Source organism: Paramisgurnus dabryanus, chromosome 20 (genome assembly GCF_030506205.2).
Source record: "Paramisgurnus dabryanus chromosome 20, PD_genome_1.1, whole genome shotgun sequence".
Classification (NCBI taxonomy): Eukaryota; Metazoa; Chordata; class Actinopteri; order Cypriniformes; family Cobitidae; genus Paramisgurnus; species Paramisgurnus dabryanus.
This window is the reverse complement of record NC_133356.1, coordinates 10,874,647-10,888,737: the sequence shown is the minus strand read 5'-3', so window position 1 is coordinate 10,888,737 and position 14,091 is coordinate 10,874,647. Positions and strand designations below refer to the sequence as shown.

General features: G+C 36.5%; 1 protein-coding gene across 1 annotated transcript in view; it reads left to right on the top strand.

Moving 5' to 3' along the window:
• Window positions 1-14,091, top strand: part of wdr27 (WD repeat domain 27) — a 58,399-nt gene that overhangs the window by 5,588 nt on the left and 38,720 nt on the right. The window contains exons 11-19 of the mRNA XM_065296405.2: window positions 282-400; window positions 1,462-1,535; window positions 4,017-4,101; window positions 4,411-4,482; window positions 4,565-4,674; window positions 5,253-5,342; window positions 6,417-6,538; window positions 8,213-8,346; window positions 12,397-12,494. Of these exons, the coding sequence (XP_065152477.1) occupies window positions 282-400; window positions 1,462-1,535; window positions 4,017-4,101; window positions 4,411-4,482; window positions 4,565-4,674; window positions 5,253-5,342; window positions 6,417-6,538; window positions 8,213-8,346; window positions 12,397-12,494 (904 nt within the window). The remainder of the gene's footprint in view (window positions 1-281; window positions 401-1,461; window positions 1,536-4,016; window positions 4,102-4,410; window positions 4,483-4,564; window positions 4,675-5,252; window positions 5,343-6,416; window positions 6,539-8,212; window positions 8,347-12,396; window positions 12,495-14,091) is intronic.

Genomic DNA, 14,091 nt, shown 5'->3' with positions numbered 1-14,091 from the left:
GTTTACCAAAACTAAGTTACTGGGTTGATCTTTTTCACATTTTCTAGGTTGATAGAAGCACTGGGGACCCAATCATAGCACTTAAACATGGAAAAAGTCCGATTTTCATGCCATGGCCCCTTAAAAATGTGTACAATTAGCATTTTATGGTTTTAAAAAGCCAGTTATTTGAGATGTTACAAGGTCTGGTTGTGGTTTGCATTCTGGGAGGAAAGTATGTTGCACTGGTCGGTATGAGACACAATGTGTTACAGTACAGTACAGTATGTTTCTCTCTGCAGATATTTTGTTTGGTGACGTCTCTATTTGAGCCTTCAGTTGTCCTGTTGGAGGTTAATAGTGCTGGACTCAATGAGCTCTGTTTCAGTCTGGTAGAAGAGCAACTTTCAGTGGTTCCCAGGTATTAAAACTCCCATAAAAGCTTAAAGTTTCTGGTCCACCAGATCACATTGTGCTTTTTACCCTTGTATTGTGTACGATTTTGATTTCTGTGTCTGAGGAAGTTTTTATCAGTACTGAAAATAGTGAGGAAAAGCTCACTTTTCCCTCTTCAGGGTAGTAAAACACCAACATATACGCAATAAATGTATTTAATTTGTGTCTATACCGTTGCCTTGGAACAAACAAATATGGGTCAAATTGACCTGCGAACATCAAAATTGTAACAAAAATAATTATTTGCGCTAAAAAAAAAACACTTCAAAACACATCCGTGTATCCTAACTTTGCATGCATGTTCATGGCCCTAAATGAGAAAAAGTGACAAAATGTCTGGAAGAAAACGGTAACTTAAGTAGTATTTCATATACAATGTAAATAGAAATGATAGTTCACTTTTACCATCTGTGTCTTTAAAAGTCTTTTTCAGTACTCAAAAGAGTGAGGAGAAGCATTTTTACCCCCATTTCAGGATAGTAAAACACCAATAAAGCAACACACTAAAAATATATATTTAATTTAGTTCTATGCAGTTGCTTTGGAACTAAACAAAATGCGGGTCAAATTGACCCACGAACCTCAAAATCGTTACAAAATTATTTTGGTACACTTCCAAACATATCAGCATCTCCAAACTTTGCATGCATGTTCATGGCCATAAATGAGAAAAAGTCACAAAATTTCAAGAATAGAATTACAGGTTAACTGGTTTATCCGACAGGTTAAAAATCAAAACAGGTCAAATTGACCAGGAACATAATATGAGGGTTAAAGAAGTCGCTGATAAATGGCAGGGACCGTTTGAGTACCAGGCAAAAATATGTTCCCCAATGTTCGTTTTAGTTTTTTAAGCTATAGAATAAGCACCGGTAGACAAATCAGAGTATACAAGTTCAGAAAATGTTGCTCAGCTGCCACGATGGAAATTGTTCTGCATGTCTAGTAATGGAACAGTGTTTAGGTTGTTTTCCCCCTCACAATCTTTCCTGCCAAAATGTTTTCCTTTATATTCATCATTTTCAGCTCCCCTCTGATGCCTGCATCTCCTCTAAATGCTGAGCAGACGAAACAAGGCCCAAAACTTCAGGGAAAAACAGGTTGGAGTTCACAAAATCCACACACAAACTTACATGCACCCATTTTGCTGCCAAATAAATAAATCACCACTTTTAGAACAACCAGATTTTCGGTGTCATTGACACCCCCACATGGTAATAATTCATTGTTGTCCTATTTGTTTATCTGCCTGGCAAAAGGTCTGTTTCTTTTGTTAAGAAAGTTGGGCTAAGAAAAATGTGGATCCATTTAGAATATTTTTAGAATACATGGGAAGGAAACCATGCAAGGAAATATGGCATTCTTCATAAGTTGGTCTAATGCCATGTCTAAGGTCCAAACCCTGACACAGCGTTTTGAAAACTACAGCAGAAACAGACAAAACCGCAGGTTGTCACAAAAATAATGTTTAAGTCATATTCATTCTGCTAATACACTATACTGGTTGCTTTTGATTTCTCGGAGCGTGTTATTCCAAAGAAATAAACAATGTCTTTGTCTTTATAATGAACTATTATAAAGACAATGTAAAAACTTCTGAAAAACTTTGGTGATGTCACCTCAGCTAGAAATAATTGTTAAAGGAAAACACCACCCTTTTTCAATATTTGACTATGGTCTTACCTCAACTTAGATGAATTAATACATACATATCTTTTTTCAATGCGTGCACTTTTAATCTTTGTACAGCGCCTCGTGAATGTGTTAGCATTTAGCCTAGCCCCATTCATTCCTATGGCTCCAAACAGGGATGAATTGAGAAGCCACCAAACACTTCCAGGTTTTCCCTATTTAAAGACTGTTACATGAGTAGTTACACAAGTAAGTATGACCAAACACTTCCAGGTTTTCCCTATTTAAAGACTGTTACATGAGTAGTTAAGTAAGTATGGTGGCACAAAATAAAACTTTTGTTTGGAGCCATAGGTATGAATGGGGCTAGGCTAACACATTCAAGTAGATCTATACAAAAATTTAAAGGGCACGCATTGAAAAAAGATGTATAATGTATTAATTCATCTAAGTTAACTCTTTCACCGCCAGCGGTTTTAAAAAAAGTTGCCAGCCAGCGTTTTTCATGGTTTTTACCAAAGTTTAATGCCTTCCAGAAAATGTTCTCCTTTAAATATATAAACATACAATATACCAAATGAAAGAACAGACCCTCTGCTTTCAAAAAAAAAAAAAAACATTTCATCCTACCTTCAGTGGTTCTTTTGTAATCAGCTTTTGAATATGGGTAGGTTTCTGCAAAAACACCACATTTTGAGCAAAAAGCAGAGATAATTAAATTTTTGTGACGGACTTTCATAGAGATCCCATTCAGAGCGATCTTTAAAACAGACACGGACATGCAGCTGCTTGCCATAGGGCAATACTTCCGGGTTTAAAAAGTTGCGGAAGGGATAATAGCGGTATTGCGGAAAGACGAAAAATCTCGTCATTGGCGGGGAAGCGTTTTCTCTTAATTGACGAGATATCTCGTCAATGGCGGTGAAAGAGTTAAGGTAAAAACATAGTAACAAATTGAAAACAGGTTAACCAATAGCATAAATGAATAAAGTAAAAAGTACACTTTAGAGCTTGCGTGTGATTGTCTGTTTTTACTCCACACTGTACCGATTTTTGGGGCGTATATGTACTGTATACTCCATGTAAAGGCAATCCATCATCTCTCTCACCCTCTCTCTCTCTCCCTGTGTGTGTGTGCGTGGGTGTGTGCGCCAATATAAAATGTAATAATTGAAGATACCACTGCAATAGTTATGATTGAATATATACTTTTTATATTGACCAGACTTTGCCAAAAAAAAACTTTTTAAATTTTATTTCTTGTTCTACTTTCTTGTATAATACAGTGATTCTTACTGTAACAGATGTACAGAGAGATTTATTAGCCTTAGTATTATTATGGTACTTATAATAATGATTGTGTTCAATCATTGGTTGGCTTGAACAATAGTTCTGTTGGCCCGGTTTTATTTTTTTATCTTTAAAATTTGTTTCAAGCATCTCCAAACGAAACAAAGTAACCCCTTAAATATGGAACTAAGTTCAAACAAAAATATTTTGCTCTACATCGTAACACATTTTCAAATATTTCCACCTGTAGCTATATGATGTCTTTTAGTGTTATTTTAGAATATAGTTAATCTGTGATTGACAATAAGAGAGAGAGAGAGAGAGATAGAGAGAGAGAGGGAGAGATGAAACTAGCACACACATATGCAGAAAATGTGTTTTCTAGGACAACAGCCAGATATAGTGTACAGTTAAGCAGTCTTTATACAAAAATATTTGACCGTAGAATGCCACAATTAATCAGTTATTTGAGAGCTGTTTACTGTAATAATGCAAATTATACTGAAAAACCAAAGACAGTTGATGTTTACAAATTATCATGCATTCATTTCAAAACATAGCAGCATTTCTTATAGTGGTGCAGTACAGATGTTAATGTTCAGACTGTATACAGGCCAAGCTTAATTGTGCCTTCAACCTGTTTGCTTTTTGTCTTCAAGGTGTGAGCTGTCAGAAGAACATGAAGGATCAGGCACTGGTTTTTCACACGCAAGTAAAATCATCAGGATACAGTACAGCTCCTTAGTAAGTCAGTAGACCACACAGAAAAATGCACTTGAGGGCCATCAGTTTTACAGATGTTAGATGGTTTCAGGCTTTGAAAATTGATGGAATTAGCAAAGGTAATAAGTCTAATGACTGTCAGCAATCAAATAACCTGTTGGAAACATTTTGTAAATATTCTTTACAAAATGAAAATGTTCTTTATGAAATGTTTTAAAAGCTTTTTTGATCAGTATTGCATTTTCATGGTAGTTAAACCATATTGGCATTTGTTTGTTTTGTTTTTTTTTTTCTTCATAAAGTAAACCAGTGTCTATATCTGTTTTATAGTAGGACAATGTTTAAACCACAGACCAATGTAAAGAAGAAAAGTAGCACTTCCACCAAAACTAAAACGAATAAGTAAGTGTTGTACACATTCAGAGAGGTACAGTACTCATGTCTATAGATGCTTATTGAAGAATTGTGTGCTGTTCTTCAACAGGAAAAGCCTCTTGAGTGAGTATCCATCACAATCTTCAGCCCCAAGTATTTGTACTACTCACCTGGCTGTTTCCACAACCCCAACAACAGTCAACTCTCTACATTACTCGGGTAAGTACAGATTTGGGATTTGTAAAATTACTTTAGGTACAGACATGGGCCAGATGAGGATGTCATGCTCCAGGAATTGTTATAAATAAATTCTAAATTACAAAGAATAAAATATTTCCATTGTTACTTAAATATTTCGCACTATGGTTGCTTATATTTAAATGATTACTACATTTTTCCACAATACTGCAGGCCTTGCAGCTTTGCAGCCAGAATTCCTAATAAATTAAGAAGTAAATCATCTTCCGTTGGTTGGACGCATCTTAAAACTCTATGCATATGCATGCATTCCCACTTCCATCATGTTTGCATGTATGAATAGAAGTGAATGCATAAAGTGTAACAGCCCTTAATGGCACAGGCTTAATAGCACGATCATTTGCATGTTGATTTTCGCATTTTTGGTTCGCCTGTGGTTTCACATAAAGATGTTATATAGCACCAGCAGGGAACCAGAATAGCCCCCTGGAGTTAAATACAATAAAGGTTTTATTGCTGTAGTTATTTTAGGCTTTTGCTGTAGGAATGGTATTTTTAATTATGCCTTCATTTTTGTCTGTAAATCTTTTTGTGTCTAGGGGATGGAAAGCAGATTTTGTGTGGTCTTGGAGACAGTTCTGTTTTGTTGTACGAGTCTTCACTTACCAAGGATCCAGCTGTCTACACAGGTAGCGGGAGAGCTTCAAATCTGTAGCGTTTATTTTTTTAGTTTCTCATACGTTCATTTACTGATGAGTGATTGGGTATTTTGGGTAGACTTTGGGGAACTGGAAACTGCAAAAGGCCCTGCATGACCCTGAAATAGATGTACTTTTCAATGGACTAAGGATTGCAATGAACACGGAAAAGCTTAAACATTTAGTTTAAGGAACACAGTGACTTTTGGGGACTTTAGCTTATTCACTGTATCCCCCAGAGTTAAATAAGTCCATACATACCCTTTTCATCTCCGTGCATCCTGTAACTCTGTCTGTTGCACACACCGCTAGCCTAGCTTAGCACAAAGACTGGAAGTAAATGGCTCCAGCTAGCATACTGCTCCCAATAAGTGACAAAATGACGGCAACATTTTTCTATTTATATGTTGTGATTTGTATAGTCACAGCGTGTAGTCTCTGCTCCTCACCAGGGGGCTTCTCAGGTGCAAACCACTCCGCCCAAGTAGCAGTGCTTCGCCTTCTGAGAATATAGTTCCCAGTATGTACTCTATCAGGTTAAAAGATGGCTGTATATAAATATATAAATAGGACAATTTTATTTTGTCACTTATTGGGAACAGTATGATAGCTGAAGCCATTTACTTCCAGTCTTTGTGCTAAGCTAGGTTAGCGGTGGGTGCATCATACAGAGTTATGGCACGCACTGAGATGAAAAGGTATGTATGGACTTATGTAACTCTGGGTGATACAGTGAATAAGTCTGAGTGTTCTTTTAACATGATCTTTTCTTCATTATGGCATTATAAAACATTAGGTTACATTTTTATTGGTAGGTTTGTATGATAAACCGAACATTTAGTCTCATTTCTTATTTGTAAGTTGCTTTGGATAAAAACATCGGCAAAATTTAATTATTTTTTGCTCGTTATTTTATTTAGCATTTTATCCAAAGCCACTTGTAGTGCATTACAAGATATACATTAGTATCAGTATGTGTGTTCAAACCCATGACCTTTTGTGCTGCTAACACAATGCTGTACCACTGGTGACCACCTCCTCACTTTGAGAGTTTTATTTTCTCAGGGCACAGTAAGAACGTAAACTGTGTGAGTTGGAGTCATAGTAAGCAGTGGTTTTTAAGTTCTTCTGAGGACACCGCCCTGTGCATCTGGACGGCAAGCGTTGCCGAACCTGTTCTGACCATGGTAACGTATCAACAATTAAGCCAAATATAATTGTTTCTTTGGCACGAGCGATTCATAAATAATATTCTTACTGAGCTTTTGCAGCACCAATAATTACCGTCGAGCCCCGCGCAGAATGAACGAATGAGCGAAGTATGTGATCGCAACCTAAAGAGTCCAGAATTTGCATTTGTCACGAATGCATTCGACTGTGAACTTGCGTGGGAAGTGTTTCTCTTGGCTGTATTCCTCTCTTGGAATGTCAAAGACATCTCTGCAGGCCCCTTTTCATGTCCAGCACATTTGTGCGGTAAACACTTGCAGGCCTCACTAAACTCTTAATTTCCCCCTTCTGAGGTGCAAAGTATCCAAGAACCCCCTTCATGATATTTAAATCTGCTTTCTTCTGTCAAATGTAGGCTTACAGCCTCGCTGGTGTGTGGGGGTCACGTTTCACTTACAGTAAGTTGTGAGGACCAAATGACTTCATAATGATAATAAAATTCGACTGCATTGTGCAGAGCAGCCAGCGATCTCCACAAGCACAAAAAATCAGAAAGGTCACGTTCTTTCTGATCCCATTTTTTAAACCCTAGTTAGTGTGTGATGTTGCTATAATAGCATAAATAATACCTGTAAAATGATAAAGCTCAAAGTTCACTGCCAGTCGATATATTTTCTTTAACAGAATTCGCCTTTTAAAGCCTACAGCGAACAGTCGGTTTGGACTACAGCCCTCTACTTTCTGCTTTAATGATGTCACTGGAACAGTTTTTTGACTAAACTCCGCCCACAGGAATATGTCAGTGTCAGCTAAGCTAACGGCAAGCTAAGCTGCTATCGAATCACAGTAAACAAACTACACAATCAGAACTCGTTATGTATTTCTGAAGATAGGATTTCATAGAATAAGGAAGACATCAGCCCGTTTTGAGGACAGTGAAAACAGCGCTATACAGATAAGTAAATTGTGTGAAAAATGACACCTTTTTTACATGTGAAACATGAACACATGTTATATTGCGCACTGTAAACACAATCAAAGCTTCAAAAACACAGAAAGAACGGGACCTTTAAAAAACAACTTTAAATTTTTTAATTTTGCCTCTTTATCACCACCTCTGTCTGAAACATAAAATTGCAGACTCAAATTCTAATTATTTTATAAAAGCTTACCAGGTAAGGAGACCAGGTTTTTTGCATGCCCAAATTTTTTTAAATCTAAAAATGCAAAACATGATGCATTTCAAAACCCATATAGTAAAACATGCATTTACATATGCCTTGCGTACTGAGTATGTTTTCTTTATATGCCTTTATGATGTTCCAGCATGTGTGAGAGCTACTGATGATTCAATCATGCAATCCACTGCACACGTGTACACACACACATAAACCCATCACTGTCACACTAAATATCTTCAATTCCACTCGCCAACATCTCTTTCATTAATCTCTTAGTTTCCAGACAGAGAAAACAGCATTCCCCTTTGCTTCTATCTTCATTTATCGCTTCACACTCCATCTTTGCATGAAAGAAAGTGAAAACAAAAAGAAATTGATTTCACAGTGCTGTATTTGATGTAGTGTGAGATGAATGTACTTAGCACTTTTTTGAATACTTCTAATTAACTGCAATGTGACTTTTTTGTGACTCTGGTTATATGCTATTTGTTTGACTTGGTGTTTCTCCAGGGATGTGACCAGTTTGCAAAGTCCATCAGAAGTGCTCAGTTTTACTATCTTGATAAGTTTTTACTGCTGGCATCGGGATCAAATATACTCCTGTACCTGTACCATCTGGACACCACCAGAGATGACATCAAGAGGTGCTGAACTCACACATACAAGATATTTATAGACAATGAACATGTAAAAATAAACAAAAAGATGGTTTGTTTACAGGAAAAAATTGTAAAACTGGAATCACGCCAGTGTGAAGCCGCCTTTCCACTGCACACGACATACGGAAACGACAGTCGGAGTTCTCCCTCTAGTGGCAGTCGTAATGAAGTTTCAGTTTAATCGTATATGGGAGGGAAGCTCATTCCAGCGCAAGAGGCTTCATTCTAATATATTTACCATGGTGAAATACATAAATGAATGCAAATGAATGAAACAAAAAAACAGCTATGCATATATGACAAAGATTGCCAATATTTTTTGGAGAGAACATATGAAGACAAGATTAAAATATAACATACACAAATTAAATTAATAATGTATTTATTATCAGTAATCAAAAGTTTTTTTAAAAGGATTTAAGTGTTACTAATAAAGTTAAACCTCACACACAGTTTATGATTGGAATACGATGAAATACATAACTTCCGGTCGGCATATCGCATGCGGTTTAGTCGCGCAAGTTCAAATTTTTTAACGGATCCAACGCTCAAAACGGATCCGATATTTACGCATCCGCAGATGGTCGGCACTTCACACAGACCCTTTGCTTCTCTCCATAGGAAATGAATGACTTCCGGCTTATCGGCCGTCGTTTGTCGTGTGCAGTGGAAAGGCGGCTTAAGGAAAACTACACGACTATGTTGTCTAAAATTCTTCTCTTTTAACAGTCCCATATAGGAGAGAGCGGGGCACAACGCTTTTTGGTTTTGGCTCAATCATTCAAAAAATATTTGAGTTTGATTAATTATATTTTTACACAAGCAACACACACATCTCTACTACAAATGAACATTTGAAGTTTGTTTCTAGTACTTACCATTCTTGGACAATTACACCAAACGTGACAGAAGTGCAAACGTTACAACTTAACCCATAGGTGGGGTTAATTGTAACTGGCAGGGGGTTAGTTGTAACGCTTGCTAAAAATTAAGTTTGCAGGCAAATACTTCAGTACTATTTTGTCTATATACTTAAAGTGGATATTGTTTATATATCTGTCTATAACAGACAGGTATCCACACTGTATTCATTCATCCAGCCCTTTTCTAACAATAGTTCAATTATAAATGGATACAAATGTCTAAATATGTGAAAAAAAGCAGCACAGATATGACAAAACATTTTTAAATGTGACCCAGTCTGTAATAACCATACACAGTTTCAAAATCAAATTCTGGGAAAATGAGCATAAAAGTCTTATTTTAGCCATTCATTTCATTATTATTTAAAGCTTTGACGTGACCTTATTCAATCAATATAAAAGATATGAACAAAAATTAATTTGACACATGATTTTTGATAAGACAGGCACATTTATTTTGTTGGCAGCCAGAAATTATTGTGTGTAGCCTATTTAAAACAACGGAAGCATTACGCTAACATTAGCGGTTTTCATATCGTAAGTGCTGAGGGTTTATAGTTGTAACACAGCGTTACAATTAACCCCGCTGGGTTAAAATATTTTCAAGCCAAAAAAGTTGCTAAGAGCTGCAGATATATTTTAAAACAATGCTATGTTTTAGTCAACAAGACACTGATAAATATGACATAACATTGGATTTGGTATCTTACACACCCAACTTAGAAACAAAAAAAATATATATATATGATGAAAAAATGTACTTACATGCCACCAAAACACTCGTTCATCAATAACTCTCTGAAAAAACTTTATATATTTCCAATAATTTGCGGGAGATCGTCTTTTGGCAGCATGAAAAAATACCGGAAAATCATGATTTTTGGTGTAGGTTTGAAGCTGAACTACAGTGGCTGTGAAGGGTATACTTTATCTGCTATGGGTTTGTAAGATGTGCCATGAGATGGTTACAAAACATTAATTTGTAATAAGAATAATGGCTGAAAACTTGATACTTTATTTATGTGCTTTATTCCATTAGCCATACTGGATTGTTTAAGTAGGTGAATGATCTTTGTCCCATCCAGTAGCATGGAAAATAAATCTTCCCTTGCTTCTTAGGAAAATAGATTTTGATCTAATGTGGTCAGCACTGTTTAATAAAACAACACATACTTCACGAAGCTGCGAGTTAAGGAAGTGAGCTATATAGGATGTCTGTATATATTTTGGTTACGGTGATGTATGGATGTCTGCGCTAGAGGGGTGAGCACAAAGAACACACGTGTAAGTGGAGAAGTTGTTCCTGAAGAATCAAAGCGGTCTTTACATATATAAACACACGTGCTAGGGGATTCTTGGAAGAGAAATGTAAAGACGTGAGCCAGATATTACACATCATATTTTGTTTATGTGGAATCAAAGCTTTGGTTTAATATTCCTCTTCCAGGGAATAATTACGTGCATGTGACTCTTTTGACATCTGAAATAGTTCAGTATATCTATACAAATTTCAATAAATGTTATTCCATATCAGATTCCATAAAGGATTCCTAACTGTATTTAGATAGACGTGTCTGCACACAATTCACTCTTAAAAAGCACATAGTATCTGGTTCACGATTTTACATTCCTTTTTGTGTACACTGTAAAAAATAATACGCTGGATTTACTTAAAAATATAGTGCAACATTTTTGCATCCACTTCTTTTAAGTAATTTAACTTGAAAATTTAAGCAATTGCATAAAATCTGCTTGGTCATTAGCATTTTCTGGATGAGATTTGGGCTCGTATTGATAAGGTATTAAAGACGATATTTACTCCTGTATTGCATTGGGAGCTGATGTTCCAAATATGGTAAGGAGGGTCACATTTACGCCTGACGATTGAGATATTCAGGCAAATCACAACGCACTGGATAGCTCGCCAATAGGAGCACACCGTGCCTTTTAGGATGATGAGCTTTGTACAAAATCAACGCATTTCAGAGAATCGGGGCATAGAGGAGCAAATTGCATGACACCAAATACAACAAAGCAACAGCTATATAACATACAATATTTAAAACTGATCAGAAAAAGCCTATTTATATAGGTAAGTTTTAAGATGTGAATTAAAAGTAACCAGACAATCACTTTCTTGTAGAGATTGTGGATGGAATTCCAGAGATGAGGGGCAGCGCAGTTGAACGCAGTATTATGGTAAATGGACTGCATTTATATAGCGCTTTTAACAGACCTATGGCCATCCAAAGCGCTGTACATGTTGCCTCACATTCACCCATTCACTCACACATTCATACACCGACGGCGGTGTCAGCCATGCAAGGCGCCATCCAGCTCGTCGGGAGCAGCTGGGGTTAGGTGCCTTGCTCAAGGACACCTCGACACTTGGTCCAGTGGAGCCGGGGATCGAACCACCAACCTTCCGGTTTGTAGACAACCTACATGAACCACTGAGCCACTGCCGCCCCTGCCTCAGTATTCAATTTGAGAAAATTGTGTGAAAACCAGGATTTAGTCTTTTCTAAACAATCTGAGAGAAAGGTAGATCGAAGAGTAGAATTTGGCTTGGATGATAAGTAGAGCTGGGTTTCGTCCACATAGCAATGAAAACTAATGCCATATTTCCTAAAGATGTGACCAAGGTGTAGTGGGTAGATGATAAATAAAAGAGGGCCCAGAACAGAGCCTTGAGGGACACCAGTGGTCACAGATGAGGAGTATGACCTGAAATTTTTGAGCTGAACAAATTGAGTGCGTCTGGAAAGATAGGATGTACTAGGGAATCTTTAAAAATAAAGGTGCTTCACGATGCCATAGAAAAATATTTTTTGTCTAAATGGTTCAATAAAAAACAATTAACAATTTGTGGCAAAAATGTTTCTAAAAAGGAAAGAAAGAAATGGTTCTTCTAAGAACATTTGACTAAATGATTCCTTTATGGGATTACTAATCTAAATAAATAAAGAAAATAAAAAATCTGTATTTTTAAATGCCTACAAAGATTATCATTAATTTGAACTTGTATTAACAATTACTTAGCAACATTGTGTTTTTGAATTCTAAATTATTTCTTTATTAATTAGTTTTTGTTCTGTTCCTTTGATATTAGGTATAAGCAAAGAAGCAAGTCCAAGCTGACAGGAACATTTTGTATGACGACAGGAACAAACATTACCTCAGTATCAGCGATCAATGACTTCTACTCCTGTATCCTAAAAATCCTCTGAGGCTTATATTTTTCTGGGGTGCCCAAATTACTTTGTACCGTATAATCTATGTTCGGGCAATAGAATGAGGGACCACTGAGAGCCCTTGTTAAACTTTTCTTTTGCTGTTATTGACACATAACCTTATTTTGTGCTTTTACAAATTTTGAAAACGTCTACTTTATCATATACTGTATTTTCACATTGTTTAAAGTAGCCATTTTTGTCTCACAGCTCTGGCACATTGTGGGCATTCTCTCAACCACCTTGGACTCTTGAAAATATAGGTGCTTCACAATGCCATAGAGCAGGGGTGAGGAACCCTGGTCCTGGAGTTTAGTTCCAACCTTAATTAAACACACCTGAAAAATCACATTCAAGTCTTCAGGATTACTTGGAAATGAAATTCAGGTGTGTTTGATTAGTGTTGGAACTAAACTCTGCAGGACAGTGTCCCTCCAGGACCCAGGGCTCCCACTCCTGCCATAGAAGAACCAATTTGGACCGAATGGTTCCATAAAGAACCTTTAACATCCAAAGAACCTTTCTGTTTAAAAAAAGACGTTAAAGGGACTGTAAGTAGGATTTTAAGTGCTTTATTAATCAAAATCAATGTCTTTATTCATAAATATGTCCTCATTGGTGTCAAATGACCTCTGCCAATGATCTGACTTTTCTTTGTAAGCTTAGAATTTCTTCTCTTTACTTACATTGAACGGGTAAGTCCAACGAGGCTTTCATGTCATTCCACCGTAATGATAAACTATAATAGCAGAGAGGGACAAAAAGCACTAGCCTACCAACACGTTTCCACAACGCATTTTCATTCAGAACATGTGAACCAGCTGAAACGGACAAGGAGGTTAGTGAGTTCATTACGGCTACTGTAGTTGCAACATGCATTTGGAAAAGCGAGGCGCTAGAGAGCACTATTCGTTTGAATGCAAAATACAATTTTACCACTAGAAGGGGGTAAATCCTACTTACTGTCCCTTTAAAGATTATAGATCATAAAACTGTAGATCCTTTGACTAAATGGCTCTTTGAGGAACAGAAAGTGCGTCTTTTGTGGCATCACTGTGAAGAACCTTTTAGGCACCTTTTCTGAAGAGTGTATGAAATGCCACCTAGGATGTTTTTTAAATTATACTGAGTAACATCCTATGTATGCAACCATAAAAAAATACATTTTTTTAATAAAAAACAATACAAAATTTCAAGCATTAAAACTTTTTGGTCCATATTATTTAAGATTATGAGAAACATAAATTGGTCGAGTGTGTTCAGCATTCTGAATGGTGGTGTATATCATTAATATTTTTTATAACTTCTATCACCCTAAATCCATATTTAATGTTTTACTATACATATATTGAGCAGTAAATGTACTGAATCCCACAGGTCATTTGTAGCGCAGCCCATGCTTACGTAAGGAAACATAGCAGATCTGGTTTGGCAACGTATGCAGTGGAACAAATAAGCATAATGATAAAATGTTCCTGTGTAATGTAGGTAAAGTTTTTTTCAGTGCCCATGTGATTATGAAATCTGATAATCAACAAATCTCATTGTCTGAAATATTATATAATCTAGAGTGT